The sequence below is a fragment of the Heteronotia binoei genome, chromosome 16, assembly GCF_032191835.1.
Source record: "Heteronotia binoei isolate CCM8104 ecotype False Entrance Well chromosome 16, APGP_CSIRO_Hbin_v1, whole genome shotgun sequence".
NCBI classification, from domain to species: Eukaryota; Metazoa; Chordata; class Lepidosauria; order Squamata; family Gekkonidae; genus Heteronotia; species Heteronotia binoei.
Genome location: NC_083238.1, coordinates 59,142,260 through 59,159,997, shown reverse-complemented (window position 1 = coordinate 59,159,997; position 17,738 = coordinate 59,142,260). Strand labels below are relative to the sequence as shown.

The window sequence follows — 17,738 nt, the reverse complement described above, 5'->3', positions numbered from 1 at the left end:
AAGGGTTTTTGACAGCTGCCACTCCACAGCACCAGCAAGGCGAGAAGGGAGGTGTTTTTCACAAAGGCATGTGTTTAAACTGGGGCGGGGTGGGCGGGAGTTGGCTTGCAGGACTGCTGTGCACTAGGAAAAAAGAACAAGCGTCCAGGAGGACCTTAAAGACTAACAAAATCTGTGGCAGGGGAGGAGGCTTCATGGGTGCCTGCTCAGTTCTTCAGTGATCCTGAAAACTCTTCCCCTGCCAGAAATTTTGTCAGTCCTGAAGGTGCCCAGGGCTGGCCCGAGGGTTCGCAGTGCCCCAGGCAGATTTGCCAAGTGCCGCAGCCCCATGCCCCACCACCCCTTCCCTTTTCTTTGCCCTCCCGTGCCATGCCCCCTCCTTCCCTTCCTCTCCCCTCTCTTGTGTTCTTTCCAGCAAAGCAATGTGGCGCCACACTCCAGACCCACCCATCCCCCCCAGCACGCTCAGAGGAATGACGCCAGCCTTCTCCTTACCCGCTTGGATGGTCAGTACCACCTTCTCAAGACAGCGCCCGACAAGGCCTCGGTCCCCCCAGAACTGGGAGGGGGGGTGAAGCCTTGTCGGGCGCTCTCTTATGAGAGAATGCGGTACTGCCCATTCAAGCAGGGAAGGGAAGGCTGCCGTCACTCCTCTGAGCACGCCTTTGGGGGGGTCGCGGAAGGTGGCCTGCCTCCCAGCGCTGCTGCCACCGCTGCCGAGAAAGGCCAGTGAGCTGGCAGACAAGCGGGGGTGGGGGGAGGAGAAAATAGGCATTTGTCTTGGGTACGGGGAGTGGGGGAGAGCCCAATTCAGTGCCCCCCCTCCCAGCACCCGAAGCAAATGCCTAATTTTCCTAGTGGGCAAGCCGGCCCTGAAGGTGCTGCTGGACTCTGGCTCTTTTCTCCTGCTGCAGACAGATTAACACGACTACCCAGGACTGTTTTTTGTAGCAGGAACTCCTTTGCCTATTAGGCCCCACCCCCCTGATGTAGCCAATCCTGGAGCTTACAGGGCTCTTCTTACAGGGCCTACTGTAAGCTCTTAGAGGATTGGCTACACCAGGGGGGTGGGGACTAATACGCAAAGAAGCTCCTGCTACAAAAAAGTCCTGCGACTACTCATTTTGATCTATCTTCTGTGCACTCGGGTTGCCAACTCCAGGTTGGGAAATACCTGGGGATTTGGGGGTGGAGCCTAGGGAGGGGAGAGAAGTCAGCAGGGTATAATGTCACAGAGTCCACCTTTCCAAGCAGCCATTTTCTCCGGGTGAACTGATCTCTCTTGCCTGGATATCAGCTGTGATCAAAAGAGGTCTCCTGCCAATACCTGGAGGTGACAAGGTAGAAGGCAAAACTCCATGAATATAGGTAACTAGTGCACTATAACGAGAATTCGTTCACAGTGCGCAGAAGGGTTGCCGACCCCCAGGTAGCGTATAAAGAGACATTCAAGATATGGAAAATGCAACTAGGCAAAAATCCATGAATATAGGTAACTAATGCACTTTTCTCCAGAAGACTGGTACTTGAGACTTGGATGTCCACTTTGGAATGATGTGGTTTGAGGTCATGCCTTTCTGAGGAAGAATTAGATGGAAATGACCTCACAAATCAACGGTGTTCGTTAGAGGCTTGAATACGCGTCCAATCCACCTATGAATTGTCATTTCTGAGAAAATACAAGGATGAAGCACTTTATACGATTTGAAGCACTGTACTGCAAGCACTTTATTGTGACTTCGTAGGATCAGCACAAGCACTTTTTTACCTACTCATTTGAGAGGTTTCATGGTTGTTTGCCTTCGTTGGATTTGAATAGGATAAGGACTTAACTTACTCGGACAACTTTGCACTTTAACTATATGGACTTTATATTTTCTGTGCCATTGATAAGTTTGTTGTAATACACGTTGTGATGAACAAGCTTTGAAACACTATTCCGCTAGAGATTCTAAGAAGCTTCATTGTAAAGTCTCTTTTTGCAGACCGTGAAGTCCATCTTGCATCTCTCGTTTAACCGCATTTCTTGCTTCACCCTTGAGATCTGCTCGGAGGAGAGCAACGTTCAGATGATCTAGCTTTCCTGTGTTTTCATTGCTTCAGTAGTCAGCGAGCACAACTTCATGAATCTATTGTTAACCGAATATTTCCCCCCTCTTTCTTTGTAACCTCCCGGTTGCTGTTTGCTTTTAAGATAACCGAGCGGGAACTGAAGCCTGGGGGTGCCAACATCCCTGTGACAGAAAAGAACAAAAAGGAGTACATCGAGAGGATGGTGAAATGGAGGATTGAGCGAGGGGTCGTGCAGCAGACGGAGAGTCTCGTACGTGGCTTCTATGAGGTAAAAAATCTTCTGAATTCTGTGTTTAATATATTAAATGCCTCTAGTGTTACACACCCCTGCCCTGGATAGCCCAGGCTAAGCCCGCCTTGTCAGATTTCAGAAGCTAAGCAGGATCAGCCCGGGTTAGTATTTGGATGGGAGACCCCCCCGAGGAATACCGTGTCACATTCTCAGGGCGCAGGCAGGGCAGGAGTCCAAAGTCAAAGTCCAGGAAGCCAAGCAGGAGTCAAGTTACCAAAGCAGAATCGCAAACCGGAATCAGAAGTCAGTGTCCAAAAGCCAAAGAGTCTGGGTGCCAAGGAATTCAAGCAGGTCAGGATCAGGAAGGAGCGGGGATGCAAGCCAGAGAATAGACTTGTTGCTTCCACAAGGTTACCAGGTCCTGGGTGGGAGTTACATGGGAGCCCCAATCAGCCTGCTCCCTGGGTGGCAGCGACTCTGCTAGAACTCAGGGCTGAGAGATCTGAAGCATCGGCGTGCCTCATGTCTTTGCTCTGAAAGTTCTTTCCAGAGCTTGCTTCAAACTCTTGAGATGGGAGGGAGAGAGCTTGGAGGAGATTGATCGTCAACAGCTGACACTGGTGCCTGGAATGTGGAAAGAGTGATTGATGGGCCAGCTGCTGGTTGTTTGGCTGAGGAACTGGCTGGCAACTCTTCCAGGACTCCCCCTCGTCAGGGCTCATGACAACCAGGGCTGGGACACAGAGTCAGGCAAGGGGAAACCACACTGGAACGTCTCCTGCCTGGAAAATCCTGCAGGACCATCATAAATCAGCAATCACTTGACAGGGGGAAAATGTATTACATGGTTGAGTAGAGAGCCAGGATCAACACCTATCCCAAAACTGATTACATCTGTACTAAACGTTGTCTTGTTATTGGTATTCTACCTGCTGTATTCATCGTGAATAGAAAAAAACAATCGAGGAATCACCATATTGCAAATCACAAACAAAACTGTGACCAAATAAAGCAATTAAAACTATTACAAAGTGGAAACCAAGTCTAATGTAGAAAGTTTACAATAATGAAATAAATCACAACAAAAGTACATCCTCACATAAATTCCAAAGATACTGGAAGCACAGTCGTTGCAAGACATATACAGTAGGGAAGTCCTCCCACACACAGCCATGCCCAATTGTAAATGCTATCAATGTTTGTTGTGACTTCTGGAGGCAGTTGTGTGCCCGTTGGTTTTTAGTTCTTCTGATGTTACAAGAATTGGTCAAGGTTAAAGAAGTCAGCTTTTGAAAAAGTTTTATATCGATTGCCGGTCCAGCTGGTGTTGATGATTGAGGAGTCCTCCTTCACTTCCTATGAACTTTTTCAGAGACAATTTCTCCTATGGGCATTGAATTTTAGCTGTGTGCAGGAAAGCTGGGTGTGGGAGGTTGTAGGAAAGAACCTACGCAGACTAATAGCCACTCCGGTGATTTCTGTGGTTGAGGAGGGGGGAAAGTAAATGCGCCCCAGAACAGCAGCTCTGCCCCAAATTGGAGATGGGTGACGATGGGGCTGCTTTTTAATATTAAAGAAAATGTTGGTTTTCCACAAAAACATTGGGATGGATCAAGTTGGGTTCTAACCAATGCTCCCTCTTAAGCTGTAGAGTCTTGTGAGCAAAACTTCTACTTCGTGAGCTGCTGGCATGAAAGTTGTGCGCTACAACACCTCCCCCCCATCTTGCTGCAGCCCTTTGACTCACACAATTATTACTCTGTGCTGGTCCCGTGACCCTGAGAATCGACATTCCCAAGGGTTAGAACTGCTGTGGGGAGCGGAAGGCAGGGAATTTCTGCTCTTCTTGCACGCACAGGTGCTGGTGCCAGTCCACCGCATGTGAGCTGTTAAAACCTGGAGACTACTTATTGGAACATTCCCAGTCTTCATTCCTCGCCCAAAAGGGAGCTTTGTGCAGAGATGGAGAGAGACTGCTGCTACGCTTCTGTACGGATGCATTTTATTTTCTTTCCTAGGTCGTCGACGCCAGGTTGGTTTCTGTGTTTGATGCAAGAGAACTGGAGCTGGTTATTGCTGGCACGGCAGAAATCGACTTAAGCGACTGGCGGAACAACACCGAGTACAGAGGAGGTGAGATCTTCTCCATGTGTGTGTTTGTGTTGCGGTCAGGTTTTCTTTTCAGATCGCTTGGGTGGCGAATCTTGGAATTATCCAAAAAAAGTGACTTCTTTTAAGGAAGAAAAAAAAAGAGAGAGATTTCAATAAACCGTTCTAATTTAATTTTCGAGACTAATCCGTCACAACGTAATTTTAGAAAGCGAGTGTTTGGGTGGGTTTTTTTCCCCCCAACTTCCTTCAGAAGACCTGGTTTTTTTCCACTTAGCTTTTGGATTAGGGGCAGGCGTTTCTTTTGATAAAAAGGGGCAGAATCCAGAATGGCACAGCTGGTAACAGGCAAAAGAGCGCGTAGGTTAATCCAAGGTATAAAGGTATGCTCGGCTGTGATTCATTGCAGATGGGCTTAGAAGAAGTTAGGCCCTCTGGTGAAAGACAAGAAGCCGACATCTCCCAGAGATGTGTCTGTGACCGAGGTGGTTGAATTAGTTCACATCTGGTGTTCATTCCCGGGTAACCGAGAAATATGCTAAGATCAGATGGCTGATAAAAAATTCATCTGAGGCGTCCGAGGGTGCTGTCATGATAACGAACCCAGCATGATAACGAGCCATTTCTAGAAATCAAGAGGAAGCAAAATGGCTAAAATTTTAGATCGGTTCATATTGATACATAAAGCTTAAAAGGGGACCTTCTTTAGGTGCACCCTAAGGGCATGCGTGCTCTCAGTGTGCGTCTTTTGACATTGCTTTGTGAAGCAAACTCCAGTGGCTGTTCCTGTTAACTTCTTTAGAGTGTCAACTCAAGTTTCCAAAGTGGTTTGCCCTGTGTCATCGGTGCGAGGGTGCCGCTCAAGAAGTAGATGAGAAGGCCAACTCACGGAACTGATTGTGTGGGGTTCGGAATCTTCACTTGCATTTGTAATACATTTGGGAAATGGGATTTTCGACTGCAGCTTTGTTGGTCTTAAAGGTGCCACTGGACTCAGTTTTTATTACATTAGGGTATATCAGAGAGCCAGTTTGGTGTAGTGGTTAAGCGCTCAGACTCTAATCCAAGAGAACCAGGTTTGATTCCCCACTTCTCCACTTACAGCTGCTGGGCGACCTTGGGCCAGCCACAATTTTCTCGGAGCTGTTCTTTCAAGAGCAGTTCTCAAAAGAGCTCTCTCGGGGTGTTTGTTGTGGGGAGAGGAGGAGAAGGAGATCGTTAGCTGCTCTGAGACTCCAAGCGAAGGGGAGGGTACAAATCCAGTCTCTTCTTCTTTAATGGGATCCCATTGCAGCTCAGTGGTACAATATTGCCTTTATACACCCAGGGTCCCAGACTCTTTTTTTTAAAGAGTCAAGTTGTTGGTGATGCGAAGGAACTCTTCCTGAGACCCCGGAGAGCGGCTGCCAGTCAAAGTAGACAAGACTGGGCTAGATAGGCCAGTGGCTTGCCTCAATTTAAGAGCCTCTTCCTCCGTTCATGTAAATCTCAGCAGTCCGTCTGTCACAGGAAAGCGGGCCCCACTAACAGGGTGTTCTGTTCGGATCCAACAGGCTACCACGACAATCACATTGTTATCCGATGGTTTTGGGCCGCTGTAGAGAGATTCAACAATGAACAGCGGCTGAGGCTGCTGCAGGTAAGAGATGTGTGAAAAACTAGGCTGATAAAACTCTCAGTGTATGACCTTGAAGCAGACGAATGGCTCGATTGTTCTCAAATCTCCTTCAAGATGCTTACCAGTTATCAGAGGAAACGATAAATTTAAGAGTGCTTCTGTCTCTCTTTGAGCAAGTGTGTCAGGGCTGCCAAGCTCCTGCCAAGGGTAGGGGATCCTGTGGTTTTGGGGGAGGGCCCAACCTGCCAGCACAGAGCAGGCTGCCGGGGGGGATCCTTGCCTTCAAATGGCCCTGTCACAGCGCGATGTGCCCTGCGCGATGACATCACCTGGAAGCAAATCCTAGAGTGTCTGTAGCGCAATGTGCCCAACGCAATGACATTACCTGGAAGTGATATCACGTGGGGCACGTTGCTCTGCAGACTCTCTAGGATTTGCTGTAAAACTCCATGGTACCATAGAGTTTTACTATAAATCCTAGAGCATCCATGGTGTGCCATGTGCAGTGCAATGACATCATTTCTGGGTGATATAATTGCGTCGCCCACAAAAAGTACGCACAAGAGAAGAGTCCATCGCCAGAGTGGCAGAGGGACTTGGCAGCCCTGGGCCTAGAGGGAGTGTGTGTGTGTGTGTGTGTGAACTGTCGTCAGTATGCTTCCCAATTATGACAACCTTATGAATGAATGTCTTCCCAAATCCCCTATTATTAACAGTTTTGCTCAGGTCTTGCAAGCTCAGGACTTTTGTGGCTTTCTTGTTGGCGTCAATCCATCTCACGTTGGGTCCTCCTCTTTCCCTCCTGCCGTTGTCTTTTTCTAGCCTTAATTTTTTTTAATAGTCCCAGTTCTAGTACGAGCCGGTAGTCTTTCCATTATGTTATTTCCTCCCTGTGTTTCCGCCACAGGAGGGGAGGGGCAAGGGGGGAAGTTTCTTTCTCTCTTGCTGCTCCAAGCTGCTTAGAACGGCTGTTTGCTTTGACATCACCCTTCTCTTTGTTCTCACTTATTTCTGTTCTGCAAAACGCAAATAACGAAACTGTGTGTGGGGGGGGGGGGAGGACAGCAAACAAAGCTGCAAACAAAGAATTAACCTCTGTCTGTTAAAAAAAAAGAAAAGGAAAGAGGAAAAGTCACTTATCTGAAATATTGCAAAATTCCATCCTGCATCTTTTTTAGATTACCATAGTTTGATTCCAAAGCAGTCTTTCAGATGAGCAACATTGTCACCAGATGGCTTTGGAATTGAACAAGTCTAATTGTATGGAGCTCATGGGCCCCCAAGATGGATACTTTTACACATTAGTGATGCAGTGTGGAAACGGCGGTGAAGCAGCCTCGGTCCACAAACCGTGCTGCAGAGATAGCGTGTGGGTTGGACTTCTGAACTCCTGTATACTGTATGGTTCTATGCACAGGCCGTCCTTGTACAGGCAAGAGTGAACGAATGAACGAAAGTGCGGATGCTTGAACAAGAAAGGCTGGACTGTCTATCTGTTACTGCATGAAATAAAAGCAGACTAGCAAAATGGTCTTTTCGCCAGCGAGGAACTAAAACAGCAGTCCATAAATGCAGCGTGCAGCCACTATATGTTAAAAGTTAAAATGTTGGCCGAGGATTACCCAAGTTCAGCTTCTGTTCAGCTGTGAAAGCAGCCGGCTGACCTGTCTCAGCTTACCCTGCCTTAGGGAACCATTCCTATCACATGGAACTCCTTGGGAAAAGGAAAGGAAAGGTCCCCTGGGCAAGCAGCAGTTGCTTCCGACTCTGGGGTGACGTTGCTTTCACAACATTTTCACGGCAGACTTTTGACGGGGTGGTTTGCCATTGCCTTCCCCAGTCCTCTACACTTTCCCCCCAGCAAGCTGGGGACTCATTTGACCGACCTCGGAAGGATGGAAGGCTGAGTCGACCTCGGGTTGGCCACCTGAATCCAGCTTCTGCTGGAATCGAACTCAGGTCGTGAGCAGAGAGTTCAGATCACAGTACTGCAGATGTACAGAAACAAATCTACAAATCCCCCAAGGAGATTCCACTGGAGAAATTCAAAGAGCTGATGAGCGGCATGAGTGTGACCAAAAGGGAATTTTGTGTATTTTGAAAATCCCCTCCATTTTGAAAGCGAAGGGGACTTTCATACAGCATCGCTTGGATGCTGGTCGAGAAATGTAAGTACAACGTTTGAAACTATTCATAGATTCTGGCCTCATCCAAAAGCCCCAGGAAGGTGCTTTTTCCATTGGAAAATACCCTCTGTAGGATTCTTCTCACGAAGTCCCACAGAATCACCTTTCTCCAGGAGGGCCTGAACACCCATCTTGTAGCTCCTGTTCATTGAGTGGGCTTGATGTGTCCTTCTAGGTATCATCTTGACTGCTGTCTTGAGTGGAATGGATGGGATATAGATCGGGTGGGCATGCAAGAAAGGGTCTTTTCAGTGGCAAACCTGCAGTTGTGGAACAACTTCCACAGGGAGGGAGGTGCACTTGGCCTCTCACTTTTGATCTTTAGGAGACCACTGAAGACGGTTTTATTTAGGACAGCATTTCATTAAAGCAGTCCTAAGCAGTGATTCTAAATTTTGGTTGTATGCATTTTTATGTATCCTGATTTATGGAATCTGTTTATCTCGCTAGCTACCTTGAGCTCTGCAGAGAAACTCAGTGCTTTAAATAAAGATGGATGCATGAATATAATGTGGGATTTACTCCCTCCCCCCCATTTAAGGAGCCCCGTGGCACAGAATGGTAAAGCTGCAGTGCTGCAGTCCAAGCTCTCTGCTCACAACCTGAGTTCAATCCCGGCAGAAGCTGGGTTCAGGTAACCAGCTCAAGGTTGACACAGCCTTCCATCCTCCCGAGGTGGGTAAAATGAGTACCCAGCTTGCTGGGGGGAAAGTGTAGATGACTGGGGAAGGCAATGGCAAACCACCCCGTAAAAAGTCTGCCGCGAAAATATTGTGATGCAACATCACCCCAGAGTTGGAAACGACTGGTGCTTGCACAGGGGACTACCTTTACCTTTTTACCCAGATTTGACCATGATTTATACATAGGAATTCAACGATGTTTTTAAAGTAGCACACGAGAAGATCTAAGTTCTGTTTTGTGCAATAGTTACTTAATCTGTTCTGCTTTTGCCTCCAGTTTGTTACAGGCACATCTAGTATCCCTTATGAAGGTTTTGCGTCCCTGAGAGGGAGCAACGGACCAAGAAGATTCTGTGTCGAAAAATGGGGGAAAATCACCGCTTTGCCCAGGTAAAATAATATCAGGTGTTTTAAGAAACCTAAATCTATGGGCCGAGTCAGAGCCCTGGTCTCTCTGAAGGAATCATACCATCTTAATTAATAAAACCAAGTTGTTTCTCTTCTGGAAAGCAGGAATTGCAGCGACCTGCATCACACTGTTTCATGAAGGAGACTGTGATAAGGAAACTCCATCCATTCACAGCGGCGGCTAATGCAAATAATTTCGGCACCCCCTTTGATCATACACAGGGCATAGCTGGTCTTTGATTCTGAACAGTGCTGGGGTGGTGTTCGGTCCCAGCCAGAGCATGATTTTGAAGGTGTTTGTGTGCATACGAGAGCGTAACTAAACGAAGTGTGAGATAACAACCCCTCAGGCGCCTACCCGCACGCGCAGCTTGAAGAAACCACTGTGTCTTGATCCGAGTGACCTTCTCGCCCTCCTTTCTGGGCAGAACGAAAGCGATTTGTTTTCATAAGCTCCCTGGGCCCTTTATGGAGAACACCTTCTGCCTCCAGCGGTACCAGCTTCAAAGGCTCTGCTATGCAAACACGGCGCAGAGCTGGCCGGGGTGGGAGGGGGCGAGTTCAGGTTTAAAGTCAAGGAGCATCAGCAGTGAGCGTCTAAAGACCTTTGGAAAATGCCCTGCAAATTAGGTGACTAGACCGGTAGAAACTGATGTGGACTCAACTTCGTAGTTGACAGAGTGCGGAGCTCATGCCAAGTTCATGCCCCGGCTCAGTCGTTAAGTTTTATTAAGTGGCCTTGAGTTAGTTGTGATCTCTCAGACCAGCCGACAGAGGCCAGAATGAGAGGGAGGGGATCCGTATGTCTTGCCCTGAGCTCCTGAGCAGGATAAAAAATGGAACAGATGAGTTAAAGCAGGGGTCCCCGACCACCAGTCCGCAGACCGGTCCCGGAGCATGGACTGCTAGCAACTGGGCCGTGGTGCCACACTACCCCTGTTCACCCGGGTGGATGAAAGAGGCAATGCCGCTTCACTCCAAGGCACCTGGCCACCTAGTGGGGAGGCAGCAGAAACAGCCCCAGTCTCCCCCCCCCAATTTAAAGACCCCCCCATGGGTGGCAGGAATGGGGTGTGGGTGGGAGGCAGCCTGCAGCGGCAAAAACCCCGGAGCTGCCCCCCCCCATGGAAAAATTGTCTTCCACAAAACCAGTCCCTGGTGCCAAAAAGGTTGGGAGCCACTGAGTTAAAGTAGGATCTTAATGTTTGTTGAGTCCACTGTCTGACAGTGGTAAATATCTATGTATCTAGATTGTGTTGGTCTTTCTTATGCAGTAGAACAAAGCCAAAGTCCTGTAGTGCCTTAAAAGACTAACGAAATTTGTGGCAGGCTGAGAGCTTTTGGGAGTCACTGCTGTCTGAAGAGGTGATCGAAGACATGCGTTTTGTTACTCTTTGAGGTGTTACAGGACCAGGGGTGGAATTCTAGGAGCTCCTTTGCATATTAGGCCGTACATCCCTGATGTAGCCAATCCTCCGAGAGCTTACAAGGCTCTTTTTTGTAAGCTCTTGGAGGATTGGCTATATTGGAGGGGTGTGGCCTAATATGCAAAGGAGCTCCAACCCTGTACAGGACTTCTGCTATTATCTATCGATTTGTTGATATCTTAATCCCGCCTCTCTTCCAAAGATCTCGGGGGGGCTGCCTCTGTGCCTCTCCCCTTCTTTTCCAGTAGCGTCACAACCCCCTGTGAGGTAGGTTAGGCTGGTAGATAAAGATTGGCCCAAAGGCAACCTAGTGATTGGTCAGGTGGAGATTCAAACCCAGGTTGTGTTAGGCTGACTGAAAGGTATTGTTCTGTGGAGGCTCACTGAGGATGACATTGATCCTTGCAGGGTTTTATTTCAGGGGAGTGATACAATCGCCAGTGTAAGCTGTTTGCATTTGCATATATGAACTTAGCTGCTGAGCTTTATATGGACTTTGGACCCAGGCTGACTTTAACTGGCACGATATATGAACTTCTGCTGAAAGGCAAAGTTATATGGGCACGAAGTCGCCATGAGCTAAGATAACATTTTACCTTTATCAGCTGCCGCAAGAGTCAAGCGTTTACATACTGTGCCCTAGAAGAGCACACTTAGCTTAAATATATAAATATATGTCAAGAATTCTGTAGAACAAGATTGTTCCATTCCCTAGCATCCTCAGAAAATGAGAGCCGTTGCAGCTATTTTCATGGGCCGTGCTGTGCCTTCTGATCGTGGGAGAAGGAAAACCTGCATCCGGCTGCTTTTCTGTCTGTGGGATGGAAATTCAGTTCCAACAGCAGGACTCTGGGAGCTGGGAGACAACATGCCTACTATCAGGACTGCCCTGTCACCACCCCTTTCCACCTAATGCAGGCAGACTTCTGGGAGAGACTCTCTGCCCAATACAGGCAGACTTCTGGGGGTGCCCCCGCCACCCAATGCAGGCAGATTTCTGGGGGTGCCCCCTCCACCCATTACAGGCAGACTTCTGGGGGAGCCCTCCGCCCAAAACAGGCAGACTTCTGGGGGAGCCCTCCGCCCAAAACAGGCAGACTTCTGGGGGAGCCCTCCGCCCAATACAGGCAGACTTCTGGGGGAGCCCTCTGCCCAATACAGGCAGACTTCTGGGGGAGTCCTCCGCCCAATACAGGCAGACCTCTGGGACAGCCCTCCGCCCAATACAGGCAGACTCCTGGGGCAGCCCTCCGCCCAATACAGGCAAACTTCTGGGGGAGCCTTTCTCCCTTCACTTCTGTGACTCTATGGTACAAAAAAGATCTGCTGATCTTTGCTCCTCTCAACAAAGGCAATAGTGTTATTTTGCTAGCAGCTTTCCTTGTGTTCGTTTTGCTGAGGATGAGCAAATGGCAGCACCTCTTCTCTTTTCCAGAGCGTTGGAGATAAAAAAAAAGAGGGATGTGGGTGCTTGAAAGTGCCCTCCAGCCATCGCTGGTTGTATTCTTTGTGGGCGGAGGGAGATGGCAGAGGCAGGCATGGCTGCAAGCAAAATGAGCCGTGATTCTTTATCAGGAGATTAACATTTGAGCATTCACAGCCTTTGGGATTTTCATCCAGTGGAAAGAATAACAACCGTGTTCACTTTGCTTCTGCCCCATGGCCAGAAGTCATTAGCAGACCTTTGAGAAAGGTCTTTGCTGCTCTAGCAGAAGAGCTTGGAGAAGGCCCTTGTTAAGTCAGGAGAGCTGCTTCTTTGATAGACTTCTATCAGTGATCCAGCTTACAGCTTTTGTAAGAGGCATTTTTCTTTAAGCTTTTTTAAAATAATCCCATCCTTTTGCAAACTAGTTTTGGCAAACTAGTTTTGGAAGATGGCCATGATCCAAGATTTCAGATGGGTCTCTTCAGAGGGACTGTCGCTGTATCCCAGTCCAGTTTGGCGTACTGGTTAAGTGCACGGACTCTTATCTGGGAGAACCTGGTTTGGTTCCCCACTCCTTCACTTGCAGCTGCTGGAATGGCCTTGGATCAGCCATAGCTCTCATATCTGGGAGAACCTGGTTTGATTCCCCACTCCTCCACTTGCAGCTGCTGGAATGGCCTTGGGTCAGCCATTGCTCTGGCAGAGGTTGTCCTTGAAAGGGCAACTTCTGGGAGAGCTCTCTCAGCCCCACCCACCTCACAGGGTGTCTATTGTGGGGGAGGAAGGGAAAGGAGATTGTGAGCCGCTCTGAGATTGTGTGGAGGGCAGGATATAAATCCAATATCTTTTTCTTCTTCTTCTTCCGTTGGAGAAACAACTAGAAACAGAGACAGGGAATGATCACAGATTCCCCCAGCAATTCATTTGGAGTTCTACTTTTTTAACCTGGGCATAAGATCCAAGGGTTTGATGAAGAAACCTCTTAGAAGCATCTGTTTGGGCAGGGCTGTGGCTGAGTGGTAGAGCGTCTGCGTGGCATGCAGAAGGCCTCAGGTTCAATCCCCAATATCTCTAGTTAAAAGATCTGGCAGTGGGTGATGGGAAAGACCTTTCTCTGCCTGAGGCCCTGGAGAGCAGCTGCCAGTCTGAGTAGACAATACTAACCTTGATGGACCAAACAGTCTGATTCAGTAGAAGGCAGTATTATGTGTTCATTTCCCTGATTATTTTCATGACTTGGGTTTTTCCCTCCCACCCAGGGCTCACACTTGTTTCAATCGTCTGGATCTCCCCCCTTACCCATCATTCTCCATGCTGTACGAGAAGTTGCTGACGGCCGTGGAAGAGACGAGCACGTTTGGACTCGAGTGACACAAGGACATTTGGACCAGTGAAACAAGCACATTTGGACTCAAGGGCTCAGCACCTTGGACCTGTTTGGATCCTCCTCAAAGAATATGTGAATGTTTGGATGGCATTTTCCTAGAGGAAAATCTGTTGTTGCATTTTAAGGCACAGTGACTTGACAAACAACCAACGTGTGCTCAGGGAGGGCACAGCAAAAGCCACTAGAGTGCCCTAAAGCCAAGGTATTCGGAGAAAACCAACAATCCAGCAATTGACTTTTTTTTGTTTGTTTTTTCCCGAACTTTTCAACATTTGTGATTGCAAGTGAAACGAAAAAGGAGATGCGGCAGTGTGCGATCAGCAGCATCAGGGCTTCTGCAGAACTTTTACAATCTCAGAAATGGATCCCCATCCCCCAATACACAACAAGTACTTGAAAATGGACGAAGGCGAACGTTTATCAGCCCACCGCTAAACTGTAGGAAGCCGAGTGCAAAAATACTGGCCTTTTTCTATTTCGTTGTTAATCCGGTAGAAGTTATTCCCCGAGGGTACACTACTTTACGTCATATACAATACAAATAGTATCAATATGCTATACATGCTAGACCTAAGCCTATGAGTGCCTGCATGTGGTGCACCATAGAGATCAATGTTCCAGGGCTCATGAAGAATATTGAGGACTGTTGGCAATATGGGGCGGCGACCGGGTGGCAGCTCGTACAAATGCATATGCGGACAATGTGTTCCCCAAGAGATAAACCGCTATAAGAGAATCCAATAACGATGGGTTTTATGCTTTATACTGCATGAAGAGTGTTTTTTAAATGAAACAAACTAGACTTAAAACACAACATATCAGGAAAAAGGAAAAAAAAAAAACCTCTTACATTGACTACTTTTGTTTATTTTTATAGGCTCACGCGAATTTGTTCCTTAGAGTGTAGATACGAGAAATCAGCGAGCAAGATACTCTTTTGTTCTTTTCACTTTGTCCATGCTTAAATAGGTATTGTTCTTGTGTTTTGATTCTTTCAGCACTCTCAAGGGAAATAATAATAATATAATAATAATAATATATATACATATATGCCTTTTATTTTTATAAGGGTAAAAATATTCCTGAAACTATTTTTTTGCACTGATTGTACCAAAGTCAAAGGGGACATTTGCGATCTGACCGGCAGGAAACAGCATCATGCATCCAAATCGACAGGAACGAGCCGTTCTAGGACTGAGCTGTCTTCACAGTGCCATGTCTGTCGATCATATCAGGACAGTGCACACTCAGTAATAATTTTTTAAAAGATCACTGCGCGTAATACTGTGTGATATGCATTTCTTTCGGATGTGTTTTATTCCCCTCTTGCCCCCCCCCAATTGATCAACTAACTTAATGTAACAGAGTTGAATAGAGATGTTTCGTATTTCTCCCCTGCAACATCTTTTTATTTGTACAGCACAATTAAAAGCGCTACAGCGGACCTGGAGAAAGAAGACGGCCAGCGTCGGAACCGTGGCTTAGTACTGACTCTGCTCGCGTTTAGAGGTGAAACCATCTCTGAGACGTACACTGCTTGTAGTGTCCTTTTAAAAGCCTGCATTTTCACGAGTGATTTCTTATCAATGTTTATTAAAATGAACTACTTTTTTACAGTATATTTGAAAAGCATGAATCACCATGTCAAATAAGCTTCCCCCACCCCACACTTTAAATTTTAGAAAGATATATATAAACGTCGTTTGATTCTGTCCCTCCCAAGGATCTCTCACAGTCGAGGGCCTCTTTGACGTGTCGCAACAGGAACGGTTTGTCTTCCTCCACTGTACTGACTTGACAGCAACTTTCTAGGTTCTCTGGCTAATAGTCTTAACACACAGTCCTTCAATTAGAGATTCCAGGGGTTGTGCCCGGGAAGGTTCTGCACTCAAAAGGTTCTGCCGCTGAGTCACAAACCCTCCCTCCACACGGTGCCCAATGTATTGCAAGCCCTGGCACTGAGAGACAGAGCTGAAATGGGGAGTGACCTCAGAGTTTCCATCCACGTGGCCGATGTATGACTCACGCATGCTCTTCATACTAGTCACCGTCGTGAGAAAAGCCTCCTACTCACCTGAAGCTTGCCATAATGGCAATAGCAGTGGCTTAAAGGGAAGACGTGCTTTTTTTGTACCTTTCTTGTCGGCAAGATAGGCCAAAGTTGGGGTGGAGAACAAAGCTGGGAATAGGCCAAGGTCAGCCAGAAGGAACGAGTCCTGCCGAAAACAACCTAATTAATGAATACGGTAGAGTTTCATAAATAGAACCTTGTCCACCTCCCACTGGTCCTTTTCCAAAGCGATGCAAGAAAATAAGCAGTGCTCTGTAACTGCTTGCCCATTGGCCCGGATATTAAAACCTCTGGTAAAATATGTTTTATCAGGAAGCTGGGAAACAAAAGGGACAGCCCACCTTTCATCGGGACATTCAACTGAGGATAATATGAGATAAGAGGACGATGTTGCTTGGATAGGTACTGAGGAAGTTAGTTTTAAAACATTATTTCAGTATATCAGTACTAAAGAAGACCCAAGATGGAGACCCGCGTGAGGAGATGGTAGGCAGGAAGGAAAGTTGTGCGCACGTAGGGGGAGATTTTACTTTCTGTATCTGGTTAACTGAACTCCGTCAGATTTTGTTAAATCTCCTCCTTTAACTTTGGGTATATTAATATATAGGAATTCATCCAATTTAACACCGGTCATTATTTGACATGGGGAGATGTTTTTCTTTTCTGTCGAGGTGTGTTCAAAGTCCGCTTTTGTAAAACTGAAAACTAATAAATGAATTCATCAATTTTTTTTTTTAAATTAAAAAGTAGGTTCTGTTATTTTCTAGTTACTATCACTGGTAGGACATTAGGTGGCTTGTACCAATCAGACCTCTTAGAGATAAAGGAGACATTTCTAGATAAACTTTGAGAGGACATTACAGAGCTGGAAAAAGTACCGAGGAGGGCAATCAAGACAATGAGAGGCTTGGAGCACCTTCCGTAGGAGGAAAGGCTGGAGAGTCTGGGAGTTTTCTGTTTGGAAAAGAGAGGACTACAGAGGGACATGATAGAGGTTTATAGAATTATGCATGGGGTGGAGAGACTTGACAAAGAGAATCCCCCCCCACCCCCGGTCTTCTAAAATACTAGAACTCGAGGGCATCCTAGGAAACCGATGGGCAGTTGGTTCAGGATGAGCTTTATACAGAGAATGATTCAAATGTGGAATTCGCTGCCAGAGGATGTAGTGATGGCCACAGGGAGAAACAGCTTTCAAAGGGGATGAGCTAGATTCATGGAGGAGAAGTCTATCAATGGCTACTCGCCATGGAGACTGAGCGGAATCGCTACATTCAGAAGCACGAAACCTCTGAATCTCAGAGCCAGGAGGAAACATGAGGGAAAGATCTCTGGCTCTGTGCCTTCTTGTTGGCTGTGCAGAGAAAGGATGCTGGATTGGGTGCACATCAAATCCATCAGGGCTCTTCTGATCTTATAAGAGAAGGGGGAAAAAAAGAAGCTCTCCCAAAAATGGTTTGAGAGGCCTGAGTTTGATCCCGGCAGAAGGGATCAGGGTTGACTCAGCCTTCCATCCTTTCAAGATCGGTAAAATGAGTACCCAGCTTGCTGGGGGTTAAGTGTAGATAACAGGGGAAGGCAATGGCAAGCCACCCCCGTCAAAAAGTCTGCTGTGAAAACGTCATGATGCGATCACCCCAGAGTCAGAAACGACTGTGCTCGCACAGGGGACTGCCTTTACCTTTAAGCTTAGAAGAGGGAAAAGGAAGTCCTTCTTCGCTCCGATTAATTAACTTGCGGAATTCATGAACTGGTGGCAGCTACGAGTATAGGCCGCTTCAAGAGGGGGTTGGATAAAAATGGAGCAGAGGTCTATCAGTGGCTATTTGCCACAAGATTTAGCGGGAACACTGTCTGGGGCACTGATGTTCTGTCTGCTTGGGGGGAAACAGTGGGAGGGCTTCTGGAGTTCTGACCCCACTGGTGAACCTCCTGATGGCACCTGAGTTTTGGCTACTGTGTGACATAGAGTGTTGGACTGGATGGGCCATTGGCCTGACCCAACATGGCTTCTCTTATGTACCCTTCCCAAATTTAATAGATCATGTGAATGCTCTTATTGGAATGATGCAGTGGGGAGTGTTCCACCTCATGCAGAAAAAAAAATGAATGGAAAAA

The 17,738-nt window shown here is 47.2% G+C and overlaps 1 protein-coding gene across 1 annotated transcript in view; it reads left to right on the top strand.

The window, feature by feature from the left end:
- The window catches only part of HECW2 (HECT, C2 and WW domain containing E3 ubiquitin protein ligase 2), a 300,474-nt gene extending 284,108 nt beyond the window's left edge, over positions 1–16,366 (top strand). Inside the window, exons 25-29 of the mRNA XM_060256888.1 lie at positions 2,195–2,341; positions 4,324–4,438; positions 5,968–6,053; positions 9,179–9,291; positions 13,422–16,366. Of these exons, the coding sequence (XP_060112871.1) occupies positions 2,195–2,341; positions 4,324–4,438; positions 5,968–6,053; positions 9,179–9,291; positions 13,422–13,533 (573 nt within the window). The 3' untranslated portion in view covers positions 13,534–16,366. The remainder of the gene's footprint in view (positions 1–2,194; positions 2,342–4,323; positions 4,439–5,967; positions 6,054–9,178; positions 9,292–13,421) is intronic.
- Positions 16,367–17,738: the final 1,372 nt, after the last annotated feature.